Source organism: Magallana gigas, chromosome 2, assembly GCF_963853765.1.
Source record: "Magallana gigas chromosome 2, xbMagGiga1.1, whole genome shotgun sequence".
Lineage (NCBI taxonomy): Eukaryota > Metazoa > Mollusca > Bivalvia > Ostreida > Ostreidae > Magallana > Magallana gigas.
Window position 1 is genome coordinate 15533943 of NC_088854.1, and position 13939 is coordinate 15547881.

The following is a 13939-nucleotide window of genomic DNA, read 5'->3' on the forward strand; positions in this document are numbered from 1 at the left end:
AATAAATAAACACCCCCCCCCCCCCCTCCATAAAAAAAGACAGTACATGCACAAAACACAATTGTCTGCTAGGAAATTTTTTTAAATTAAACTATAAAAGATTTTTTTCCCGTTTTTATTTTTTTGTTATTCAAATTTAGTTTTTTATTATTGAATTGCTTTGTATGTGAGGGGGGGGGGGGTAGGTTATTTAGTGTCTAATTTAGTGTCTTTGCTCAAATGAAAACAGACACAATTTTCTTGCATTTTCAGAATTCAAAGTATATTCTATAAGTAATATACGATAATACGTTATATTTGATTTTGCGAATTTGTTTTTTTTCTGTAGTTGGAATTCGAAAATGAAAAAAAAAACCCACATTGAACAGAATTAAAATGGTTTTGTATGTAGTAAAATAAGATATGCTGGTTATATTAGTTAAAACAATCTATAATTTAGTATACAAACGTTATACATGTATATATGAAGTAAGTGATAAAAGTCATATTTTCTCAAACTAGTTTTTTAAAATGAGACATAATAAACGAACGTATTAAAGAACTTCAATAAGTAGTATATAGTTTTTAATTGCATATGTATATCATTTACAAACGCATAAGATACAGTAGATCTCTATGACTTCATTAGTCAGGTCAATGACCAAAATATAGCGCCTAACCCTCGTATAAAAATCGATTCTTAAATAATCATTTTTAAAATATTAATTATTTAATAGAAACGCTAAAATACCAATTGCTTTTAATATTGCGTATTGTAAGGAAAGATTGCAAAAGATCTTTTTATAGTTATAACGAAATATATCAAGTTAAAATACATGTAGTAATATTTCCCTGTGTTGAGCCCCTCATTGTTCAATCGCTCGACCTATAATTTCCTAGGATTAACATTAAAACAACGTGCCCATTCTCAAATATTCATATTTTTGTATATATATTTGTTTAGACAAGCATTAATAAATACGTAGAAATTCTGAATATTGATAACACTGTATATCTAATCATATCTGTGAAAAAGCCGTTTCTATTTATATCAGCCAACAATGGCGAAACCCGGTGTCCTTTGCAAAGAGAAGCATAGTGCTATGGCATGCATTCAGAAAATAATCGGACCTGCAAGCTCATTGCACCTTCTCAGATATGCTTTATAAAACATACATACTAAATTTGAATGAAAATGCAATTTTCGATTTTTGCAGAATTTTATTCTCACCAACATGCGATTTCAGGTACTATAAATAACAAGGTCAAATTACGTAGTGGTGTCAACCAATCAAATTGCTGATTTCTGCGTAAGCCCTCCAGATTTCACCGGAGCTAGAACAGCTGATCGGCAAGGGTTGTTGAGAGTGTCGGTCGGGATTTACACCGTACAAAAATGAAACCCAGTACAATTAATAGGATGTGTGAATATACTACACACTGAGAGACCTTCTTCATGTGAGAGGTAAGCCATTTTTTGTCAGTTTTTGTCTTTTAGAGGTCATTTCAATGAATTCTTTGTTCTCGCGTATATTCTCAGCTGATCGTTCATAACGATGTTCTATGTATAGGTAGTCGACCGGTATTTTATGTTTTTTTCAATGGCTAAATGGATTTATGTACCAAATCTGCAAAACTCTTTTTAGCTTGCAAACTGTCATGCTATAAAACTGGTAGTTTTAGGAGAAAAACTGCAAATGAATGGTGTTTCCTGTAATGTATTAATTTATGCACTGTTTGAAATATTATAATGGCAACGGAGAGTAAAAAATGTGCTGCGATTAGCAGGATTTGCTTAGATTTATAGATGATTTGAAAAGTATGACAGTTTGTTTGATATGACATGTATATTTGTAATTGTTCATAGAACCCACTTGTCATTTCCAACATGATGTCATTTAGTAGAAATATCTTAAAAGGAATTTAATTTGGGGAGAGTTTTCCCCATTTTCCGTTAATTATCATAATTTATTTAAAATACAAAGGTTTTTAAAGCTGCTGTAGACGAAATGATCTGCTCTTGTTCGCAGCCTCTGATAAAGAAACAAAAATTAAACTCTACATAATGTCGGTATCAAGGATAACTACATGTGATAATTTTGGTACACTGTAATAGCTTTTTAGCTATTCCCCACAGATAAGTTCCGCTATTTGAGCGATTGGTAACTGCTTTCTTTTTAGAAGTTTCCTGTTCATATTTGAATTTGCATTGAGATTGCCATCTAACAACAACTTTTTCTAACACTAATTAACAAACTTCAGTTTGTTTCTTAATGCACTTTTAAAGTTGACAGTTGCAATCAATTAATATTTCTGAGGTGATGGGAGTTATTATTGGTTTTGAGTAATACGGAATCTTTTTTTTTTTAATTTTATTTTCTGATGGTTTAATTAATTTCAGTAGCATTTTAGATCGGCAGTATATTATTGCTTAACTAAGCTCGATATTCATATATAATTTATTCTTAAATTTTAAAAAGCATTTTTGTTTAGAGATTTTGAATTTTCAACAAACATTAGGGCATTAAGATTAATGACTAGTTCAATTCATTTTGTGATTGATGAGAATTAAGTCATAAAAGTTGACAGATCAGGTCCCGCCGTCACTAACTTTTCTCAAGTAATTTTCAGTCTCGAACCTTGGGTTTTACTTAAAATATATGCAATTATCTTTCATTGATATGAGCTGATAACTGAGTTAATAGAAATTTCAAGCTGTCCGATGGTGGCGGTGGGGCCAAGAATCTTTTCAAAAGCAATGTCTCGTAGTTTGCAGATTGAATTTTTATGATCGTACATTGGATTTTCAAGAGAGGCACATTTTCATTAAAAATGTGCAAAAGCACATTGCAATCATGCATCTCTTGCTTATTACGTCTTACTGCAACACTTCAGTGTGTGTTTGTGATTAACTTATATGCACTGGTCACTGTGTGAGAGTAAGAACTGAGAGGTCTTTGGCAGTGCACAGTGTGGAGACAATATGTCTGCTCTGTATGTTTCATATTGTGATTATAACCTTTGTCTTGTCAAACTTTCCTGACCACCGCTACGGTGACTAAATTACGTGTAGCTTATAGTTATAGAAATAACATGATACATGTATCGTTATTAATTTGTTGCCATTCTCTGTAAAATGTAATTATGAATATTTCTTGTTCATTATTTTACCTTTATTAAGATAAGGGGTATTATTAGTTGTACTTATTTCCTTAATCTGTTATCTATTTGTTAGGAAAGAGATATTCTTGAATCGTGATTCCATCCTATTGCAACATGGGAGCGAACATAAACGGTTCTTGAAGAGTCTCGGCTTAAAATAAAAAGGAGGGGGATGTGTTAATTTAAATTCTTATTAAAGTTTTCTGTGATTATTTCCTGTTGTTTTTGATTCCGATGGCATTTATAATGTAGCGACATTAGATAACTAGAGATGCGCGTCAACATCATCTTCCCCCGCCATTCTCAGCCACCATTACATGTATACATGTTGCAGCGCCTTTGTCTTATGCGCCATATTTTTTTCTTTAGGATTTACTGTGGTACTTTTTACTTCAAAGTTTGGTTTGAGGAAATGGAAGGACCATCTCTTTAACAAACTTGTTCATATAAATCTGCTATTCTATTTCTTTACTCCGTAAATTCTGTTTTTCGGTTGATTTGGGGGAAATGAATTTGCATGGGTACAGATTTCTAAACCAGGTTTGATCTGTTGGAAAAATTGTGATGTGTTCAATTTTTTAGATAATAGAGTTGGTCTGTAGAAAGGTTAATTTTGTGTAGTTAACAACCCTATCCCCCCCCCCCCCCCCTCTGTCTCTCTCTCTCTCATCAAAGTTACCAATGCTATTTGAGAAATATCGCACACTCGGCATTTTCCGTTTCCACTACCTCTGGCTGACCGCGTATCTGTACCTTACATAGAGTGAAAATATCGTTTGTCGCACTGATTACCTCAGGTAACACAAAAGCTTTGCTTTTCATGTCACCTGCCATCCTTTCAGGCTGATCGGGTTTTGATATAAAAAAAATTCTGGAGACGGGCATTTGCTGGCCTTGAATTGGGGGCAAAGGGTCGTTGATGAATACTTCTTTTTTTAGCTGATCAGGCGGTTTGGTGTCCAACGTCTTTGTCTCGATCTTTTCTGTTCAAGTTTGTTTTTTTTACGCATAGTCAAATTAAATATAGACGCACAGTCGTTTAAAACCTGACAGAAAATAGGAATGATTGTTTAAACGTAAGAAATCAGTGTTCTGTCACTTTTAAATATGAAATTTCGCGTGAAGTACATGTATATTTTGCGCAGTACATTTGAACAAACAAAATATTTCCCTCTCTAGTGCCTCAGATTGATATATAATGCAATGGCTGCAGAAGGAAAGGTCAAGGTCTTATGACTCACGGATCAAAGGCGCCTGTTGAGGCACTTGAGGGGGCATGAAGCTGAAATAAATGTCGAATATTTAAAGGGAACACAAAAGCTTTTGTTCTGAATATATAACCGTGTCGTTTTACTTATTTGAGCAAATGATAAGTAGATATTTATCGAGGTTTCGTGTAACAACTGATATATTTCAATTTGCTAACATCAGCAACTATAAATAACGTAAAGGAATCTCTTGAAATTGCCTTCATAAGAGGTTTTCCGGATGAATTTATGTCATGCGTTATTTAAAGATAGCTGAAGTCCTAACAGTAACTATAGTGTGAAGGTAAAATGTAGTCCTTAATATTCTGTAGTCCATTGAAACCAAAGACAATAAATACTCATATCATACAACACTGTAGGTTGTAACAAATCCGATCAGTGATTTGTTTGTTTGAATTAATTAAGTAGCTTGTCTACAAATTTTCTTTCCTGGCTATTTCACCACCAGGTTGAAATGGCGACATATGATAATATGTGTCTTTTCCATATTTTGACGATTTTGTTGTCCTTTTTTATGGCAAATCTAAATGTTATCAAACATACATATCGTCGCAGTGACAGCGTATAGATCTAATAGACCTATAGATACAGTGTTATTCATAGTTCAAAGTACTGAGCGTTTGGTAAATGCAGATTTGCCTATAAATTTATTAAAACCCGTCCCCTTTTAAACTTTTAGTAGATAAAGAGATAACAAACTGTTAAGAATTGTGAAAACCACAATATTCTTTGTCTAATTGTCGGACCGCTACACGTAAAGACCTTGCCCTTCGCAGGGAGAGAAGCGGTGACCCGATTTCTTTTATACGAACAACGAAAAACAACAAGATGGAAGTCGTTCCGACTTGACTAGGGAGAAAATGAAACAGATATTGTCAAGCGATCGTTTCACATAGTGAACTGGTTTTACCTTAGTTGATGTGTTTTGTGTGAAGGAAAAAAAACAGTGAAATAAACTAAACGATGACAAAAATGTTGGATAATGGATAACCACGCGATGTGTACCTGTTAAAGTGGTAAGGTCAGTGGAAGGCGTCGTAAAAGTGTAAGTTCTTCAACTGGAGATATGAATTCTTTTTTATGTTAACAAGAAACTTTTTCTGTACCATTTTAAATCGATTTCAGTGAAAATTTCGCGGCAATCGCTTATTAATCAACTTTTAACGGAGTTTCCCCCTTGGAGGGCCTTCGATAATGTAGAGCACACCGGCCTTGTTACGTGGCCTGCCGTATTACTCGTGGATATAAACGACAAAGATTCTATCTTTTATTGTAAAAAGTGTAAACTATACATATGAAATGTACTGTTAAATGATTTTTTTCCCAAAAAGTGCTGCAAAATGTAGAACAGCAATCTACATTTGTTGGTAAGGGGGCACCCGAAGGGATGTTCGCTTTTACACCATAAACGGGATCAAGCCACACATTATGCACAGGTTTCGCTGTAAGGTCTACAGTTGATGCTGATTTTAATTAAGATTTTGGTTTTCTAGTTACAAATAAAAATAAAGAGAGAATAAGTTTTTGTTTTATAAACAGAAAAATTCGAATCATAATTTCAACATGAGCTAGGGCTATTAATATAACTTTTTAAAAGATTCTTAAGCCTCGTCTTCTGCATTATAAGAATACATATGTTTTCAAGTAACTTGAGTTTAGCTTCTTATGATGGGTCATACTGGCATGCAATTTGATGTCCAGTGACGTGGATACTGAAGGGATAGGTAAATCGATTTATTTGCCCCAGAACAATCAGTAGATCTGCAGGAAGCCGCGTGTGTTATGACTTGTGGTCAGATAATGTTAACGACTGGTCATTTACTCAGTAACGACCGAGTTTTCCATTTCTGAACAGCTGTTGATGTCAATAGTCCGTCATTTATCGATCAAAACTGGAGACGGAACTTCTTTGGGCATTTCTTTCTATCTAAAGATAAAATTTCAAATGGGTCACTGGAAAAAGTAAGCACAGAGAGATTGATGTTTAAAAAAAATCAGACCTTGACACAATTGAAACTGTTATCAATCCTGGGTCAAACTCTGTACATGGTTGTGTAATTTTATATTCGGTGGCGTCACACCTTTTTCCAGGACATGATGTTTACCCCTAATACATGCTGATTTGTGGACTAACAACGATCGAAGTGTATAAACCAACGTCAGAGAAGCCGAAAAAAAACTGGAACAGACAATAGTCTACTATTGACTCACACCGTCGGACATAGAGCCACAGGACTTGTACACTTTGTCATATCAACCCCCCCCCCCCAAACCCCCCCCCCCCCCCAAAACATTCCAGTGTGTTTAGACCCACTAGCTGTCAACACTTGCTTGCCTGCCGCTACATAGACCACGCAATCGGATATAGTTGGCGCCAAATAACTGTCAATGTTCCGAATTGGAAAAAAATCGTACGCCTCTCTCTCTCTCTCTCTCTCTCTCTCTCTCTCTCTCTCTAAACATGCATATGCCAAAAAGGTGTATGACCGTAGAGGTGATTCGACACTCGTACATACACACACACATTTGTTTAATTTTTGATAAGCAGCCTCTAGCTGACCGCTTTTATATTTACCTAACCCTAAGCATTGGCCGGTTATTCTCCTACAGGAAAAAAGTGGGGTAGGTACTAGTAATCAATTTTGGGGGTAGTTGCAACTGAACGACAGTCTGAGAGAGTGCATGTAAACCCACTCAACCATTTATGTTAGTAATATTTCATCACGGGTTTCCCGGATTGTCATAAGTTTCGGGCCGCTAAAGTCGTTGTGTGGTACGGTTTCGGAGAAATAAGAGAAAATTGGTGGTAGTGATGGTATATCTCTGTGTTAGCCTTCTTTCTGACATTCATTAAGAGTCAAAGCGCCTTGATATATAATTTTTTCGACACGGCTCAGATTTATTTATTCGGCACATGATTTATGAGAATGTGAACCATATGAGGTCGCCAAGTTGTAAATCGAAATACAAATGATATAAATTACATATATATCGTACGATTTTTTGTCGATGGATGTAAAATTTGTTTTTGTACCTATCTCTTCTGATGTTGCAGATTAGAGTTTATAAAAAAAGAAAGAGTTTGATACACGTTCTGGTGAATGATAAGCCTCAACGAAATATTTATACAGAACATAACATGATATGTGTTTGTGATTTTGGTACAATATTAATGATACGAAAAATATGTTTTCAAAGTTCTGTAGTCTATCTTGGTACTATTTCGGAGTTTCTTTTTTTTGTGTTGTGTTGTTGTTTTTGGTGCTGTTGTTGTCGTGTAAATAATCAGAGTCAATAAAAGCAGGTGTGATGATAACAACCTTCATTAAACTAGACTTTCTGACGTCATGTCATTTTCGTGAATTAGCGCGAGCACTATCCACTCTTCTTAACAACCATATGGCCAAGCTTTTGTACATGTTACAATTATATGCGGTAGTGAACGATCACGCGCTCATCAGGCGGAACATTTTCTGCATTCGGTCAATGTCGAGACACTAAAGATTTAATAATAAGCACTGGTAGTCGTTTCTGTCACAAAATATACGCTCTACATTTCTGTGAAGCAAAAGGAGATTTAAAATAAACCTAGCAGCATTTGTGTGTGGTTAAGCGGATTATGTAATTAAAATACATGTTAAAGTGCTCGGAGTGATAGGACAATATTTTTCGTGGGCTTAGAGATAAACAACAGCATCATAATGTATGCATGTGTTTTAAAAAAAAAAAAATTAGTAGCATTGACTTTTTTATTTTATATTTACATATTTATAAAAAAAACTCAAAAAATGCAAACATATTATTTAATGATATAACATTTAGTGATGTATTTATTTAGTAAATTTTTTAGAGGTCATATACATATGCCTTAAAAATGCGCTTGATCAAATGTTTGAATAATCAATTTCTGTCTTGGCTTTGTACGCATCCTGTGTGATAATGTTTTATTAGTTATGGTTTAAATAATTTAAAATTTTTAATGGGCCAGTGAGTGGGCGTTAACCTCGTATGTAATTAGAGAATATATGAACATTTAATTTAATTCGTATTCCAAGTTACAATTTCCGTACATACAGAACAGTTTTATGGTTTACAACGTAATATGTGAAGACAATTAATATAAAACAGTTAACACCATTCTGTCAAGTGAATAGAAACACCCCGCTCTGTCAAAGTTGACTGCAACAGCAGCGCGGGAACAGAGTACAGGTTGTCCCACATTAATCCCTTTAACGTCGAGTACAGTTAGGCTATAGATTAGACGCTGTATCTGGCATCTCCTTATCATATCCACTTCTCTTTGCAGGCTGTTGATGATGTAATGTGACAACTGGTTGACGCAGTCAACCAATAGTTACCTGGAAAATGACGGGCACCAAATTTTTAGACAATATTAGTGACAAAGACATTGAGATTGAGCCCGAGCCCGAACCCCGGGCCAAGTCCAGATGCCCGGATGGAGGCTGGGGTTGGGTGATCGTGTTTGGAGCATTCGTGTGTAACGTGATCGTGGACGGGATCTGCTTCACTTTTGGGATATATGTTCAGAACATTATAGACTATTATGGAGAGGACGAGTCAAAAAGTGTGCTGGTGGGATCCCTGCTGGTGGGGTGCTATTTACTTGCAGGTAAGGGGACGGCGACCTCATTCTGATTTTCTTTTAAATAATTAACGATGTGTTTTTATGAGATACGCGGTTTCTTTATAATTGATTCGCCTTTTCCAGGTCCGTTGGTTAGTGCGCTCGCCAACAAGTTTGGGTGTAGAAAGGTCACCATCCTTGGAAGTATCGTGACAGCTCTTGGTTTCCTTGTGAGCACACTGGCCCCGTCCATAGAAGTGCTGATGTTCCTGTACGGAGTCGTGGGAGGTTGGTACAGTACTATCAAAGTAAATGTCATTGCTCTCAATGTGTACCTTTTGCGTACGCTGAAGTCAAAGAACTCACAGATGTATGTCCTCTGTATTTTCAGGAATTGGAATGGGGTTGATTTATCTGCCTTCCATTGTCATCATTGGCTACTGGTTTGAACGGAAGAGGGCCTTCGCAACAGGAATAGCTGTCTGTGGCTCTGGGATTGGGGCCGTGCTATTCTCACAAATCAACAAAAAACTCCTGGAAGAGTACAGTTGGAAACAGAGTTTGGTGATCGTTGCCGGTATAGTGTTAAATTGTGCTGTATGCGGAGCTCTATTTAGACCCATTGCATCGGTCTCTAAAAAACGCATGAAAAGGGGAATAGTAACCCGTGGCTCCATCATGAAAGCCCTCATTGCTGAGAAGGAACGACAGAGGACGATCTCTAATGGATCGCTGGACAACTGTATTATTACTAAGGACAACAGGCTTATTAAAATTGATAAAATTGACTTGAGAAATAAAAGTGTATCATACATAAACAGACTGAAAAAAGAACTGGGATTTAGCTCGGGAAGCCTGAATCGCAGTAAAAACAGTTTAATCATAACTCCAGTGGGGTATAACAACAATATGATAATCAACATTGTGGAAAGTGTACCAACAACGCCTGTGCAGGAAAAGAAAGACCTGACTTCCACTCCCGTGAGATCAACCCGCAGAAAACGTGATTTTGAACGCAGAAGAGATAGCGGAAACGGAAGTGGAAACATCGTTCCTGATACTCCTGCTCCCGAGAACTTGATGGAAATGTTGGAGAAAGAAGAGAGCGCCTTATCCAGACAGTCCAGTTTTGTCAGTCGTAATAACGAAGAAAGCAGCAATCTTTTGGATCCAAAATCCATTAAACAAACTCATTACCTGGGGCGTAGCTCGAGCAGCGTCAGAAGTAGCGCCAATACCTATCTGTCCCCGGAAAGTTTGATGACGTCATTGAACTCGAGCGTCAGATTCGCCGGGGAGGTTACCATTGATGAGATTGAGGAATACTCCTCACAGCGGGAAATCCCCGGATGGTGCCTCTACGTCTCCAATCTGTTTGATCTCAGCTTATTGAAAGAAAAGGCGTTTGTCCTCTACGCATTTACCAGCTTTCTTAGCATGTTAGGTGAGTGCAGCGGCTGCATGTAGCCCCAAATTCGTACCTCAGTGTTCAAGTAAATTAAATTAATAATAAAGTTGTATAGCGATGTTTATATAAACTATTTTTCTCCTTTCAGGGTTCTTTATTCCGTATTTCTTTGTTCCGATGAAGATGATGAATATGATGAAAGGAAAAGCAGAGGCTGAATTTTCAGACGATAGCACATTCATTCTCTCAATCCTGGGTATTTCCACAACAATAGGTCGTGTTTTGATTGGCTGGGTGGCCGATCGCCCATGGTCAAACACCTATTTTATTAACAACGGGTCAATGGTTTTGGCGGGACTTGTCACTGTAGTCTGTCCTTTCCTTGACGGAAATGCACAGATGACAATTTTTGCTGTTGGTTTTGGATTTTTTACAGGTGAGAAATTACTAATGATGAAACAATCGAAAGTGTTTGCTTGGCCGTTAAAGAATCAGACTTTATTCATTTCTCTCTTATTTTCAGCCGGATTCCTCTCTCTACGCTCCATTGTCCTTGTGGATTTGATTGGATTAGATCGATTGACGTCATCATTTGGATTACTCCTGCTGTTTCAGGGAATAGCATCTATTGCAGGATCACCAATAGCCGGTAAGCCGCCTTAAAATTATGCTTCATGTGATCTGAGTGATCAAGATTCCGATTTGTGTTTTAATAAAGAATTAACAAACTCACTGACCAACGTTTTTGTTGTTTTATAGGTCGGATCATGGGTTGCACCGGAAGCATTGACTCTGTGTTCTACCTGTCAGGGTCGTTGCTAACTTTCGCGGGGGTTCTCGGCTGCTTCATGCCGATGCTGAAACCACGTGACGTTCACTCACATTTTGATGAGGAAGAAATGGTGGATTATCCTATGAATTCCGAGTTGGAGATGATTGAACAGGTGAAACTGCCTGACACTAGAATGTAGGCAGAGTGTCTTTTTAAATTTTTTTTTTATAGTTTGTTTAATAAAACTGAAACACTCTAAAGACTAAATGTGCAGGGATTTTTGGTGCTGAACGTTGCGACTGCGGGACAGGCCGTCTGCTTTGAAGGATTTTTTTCTGTGACCTTGTGGTCAGAAAACAATAACAGAAAGAAAAATAACACTATTTTTTAATGTTGTGCGTTGAACGTTGTACAAATTTTGTGTTGTTCCTGTTCATGCGATTGTACCGTGTGAGAGAAGTGTCCGACAACGTCAAGTGCCACATCAACAAAGTTGATCTGTCTGTTGGGCTAGAGACGAGTCGTCACTGCTTATAAAGGATCTCAGAAATTAAGGGTGAACGCTTTGAACTATTTCACCGTGTGTGTTGGAGTCCGAGCACCTACAAGGTGCTCTATGTATGCCAGTTTGGAGTGCTATTAATAGAACTACTCTCCTATGTTGAAGGTTTTTTTGTTACATGATCAAACTTTCTTGTATAATGGCAGATTTGATTGATATATTTTTACGCTTCGAAACTGATAATGGCAAACTTCGATTAATTAGTAGAGATATAGATATATCTATATTATCTATGATCGTTTTTTGTTTCATTTACTTTGTTGGACAATTGAATGGCTAATGATATTGTTTTATAGTATAATAGGAGAAAAGATTAAAAATCTATTTATGTATACAAAAACACACAGTGCTCCTACCTTTTTGAATGCGTGCATAATGTTAGTACAGTCTAGTGCTACTCTCAATCACTTGTTTGTTAAGTTTGCTCTCTAGTATTCCAAAGAGACCTGATTGTTAAGCAGGGGATGAGACAAGGAACTGATTTGGACAAGTTCAAGTGCCTTTGCATATAATCATGTGCAATACACATTAATTATCTCAACTTTCTTGCATAAAATGTCTGCTCATGATCAACTGTGTAACGAAGAACTCGATTCAAGTCCTATATCATCGTGATTGATTTTAACACTTTGTTAACACTTTTTTATTAAGAAAAAAATATTGTTTATGTCTCTAACATTAGTTTTTACTAGGTTAATACGAAGGAAAGTTTCTTATGTGATTTCGAAGACTTTCTTCTTTTATGTTTAATCATGATATAATACGTTTTGTACGATGTCTTTTTTTTTTCAAAGATATAACCCGCATTATGTGTATATTGTACCTTAATGGTTTGATAAAGACGGGCGCAGAAATTTCATTTGTTTTGTCTTCTGCCTACCCCCGTTGGGAAAAAAAATGATATTATTGTTATGTATTATATGCAGTTTGGTTTGCTTTGTCAGGGTGATCGTTACAAAAGTATTACAAGATTTTGTCACTAGAATGAATAACAACAGCTGCTTCTCGTTTTTAGCGTTTGACACCCTGATTGTATTCAATGTTCATTTAGTACTTCTCTTGTTCATAAATTTGCTGGTCAGTATCATATGAAAAAGAGCTTTGGTGACCTTGACGGTTGTGAGTGATAGTTTTTAAGTGGCGGATCCAAAACTGTGAGAGTGTTAATGTATATTAACCTATTTTCCATAAACCCCTTTAAACGTAAAAATGTATTATAATTTGTGATACGTGTGAATTTTTTCTGTGTAGATGAGTGTACAAAAGTATGAGCTTGTCCCCTCAGTTATATAAATGTATATATAGCTGACTTTAAAGTCAAAAAAAATATATAGGGCATTTATAATTTGTTTTATTGTACTTGTGTTATAATAAAATCATAAAAATACATGAACTTTTAAAACACATTTATCAATGTGAAAGTATCATATGAACGATGTGTTACGCACAATGTGAAGGACCCAGGAGCATTATGGGGCGGATCCAGGGGTGTCAATTTTATTATTTTTTTTTTATTTCAATCTGACTCTTTAGATACGATTATATTATAGAATTTTTATCAAATCTGGATAATGGGTCCGCCCATGTTTGCTTTTTAATGAAATAGATATTTTTTACTGATTTTTTATTGTTCTTCACAAGTGAGTGTCACTTTTTCCAAGGTTTTTAAATGTAACAATCCTGATTCCAGCTGGATCTTGCTGATATGTGGACGAGTGTAGAAAGAACAGGTTTTTAAAAGGTTAAAAGGAATAGAAAATGTTTTTGACTTTGACGCCATAAATGTGCACTCTGTAAGATAGAGATACATGGGTGATGAAATGAATTGGTCGAACTCTAGTTTCTGTGTTTTGTATAATATGATGTCACTTTGTGATGCAATTTCAACTTGTTTATTGTGTACATCATATCTGTTGCCATATATATTAAAAGTTCTACAAAGAAAAATAGGGTTTTTATTATTTACGAATTTAGTGTACATGAAATAAATGACAGTCGTGGAATTTACATCTTGCGATGTATTTGTGATTTGTTTTTCATGATAATATTAGATATAGTGCTTTTTTTCAAAATAACAAAGTACAAACTTCAGAAAATTTTCATTAATCATTGGGGATTTCCAAAATCTAACTCAACTGAGCAAATCAGCCCATGCAAGTTCAACGAAAATTAATAGAGGGTCTTTTAACTTGTGTCTCAAAGC

At 35.9% G+C, this 13939-nt stretch overlaps 1 protein-coding gene across 2 annotated transcripts; it reads left to right on the top strand.

The window, feature by feature from the left end:
• Nucleotides 1-1248: 1248 nt before the first annotated feature.
• On the top strand, nt 1249-13683 carry LOC105334363 (monocarboxylate transporter 9). Of its 2 annotated transcripts, none has more exons than XM_066075226.1 (7): nt 1249-1444; nt 8716-9039; nt 9139-9282; nt 9386-10438; nt 10551-10838; nt 10926-11051; nt 11162-13683. In XM_066075226.1, exons 2-7 carry the CDS (start codon nt 8775-8777, stop codon nt 11371-11373), a joined length of 2088 nt encoding a protein of 695 aa, XP_065931298.1. In that variant the 5' UTR covers nt 1249-1444; nt 8716-8774; the 3' UTR covers nt 11374-13683. The 2 variants fall into 2 exon arrangements, with proteins under 2 accessions (XP_065931298.1, XP_011436090.2); XM_011437788.4 differs by lacking the exon at nt 1249-1444 and adding an exon at nt 5184-5454.
• The last annotated feature ends 256 nt before the right edge of the window (nt 13684-13939 follow it).

Excerpts from the sequence above, each read along its gene's own strand:
- LOC105334363 (XM_066075226.1), top strand. The coding sequence starts at position 8,775 with ATGACGGGCACCAAATTTTTAGACAATATTAGTGACAAAGACATTGAG. Across the intron at positions 9,283-9,385 it reads CCTGTACGGAGTCGTGGGAG|GAATTGGAATGGGGTTGATT; the intron begins GTTGGTACAGTA and ends CTGTATTTTCAG. Across the intron at positions 10,839-10,925 it reads TGGTTTTGGATTTTTTACAG|CCGGATTCCTCTCTCTACGC; the intron begins GTGAGAAATTAC and ends TCTTATTTTCAG.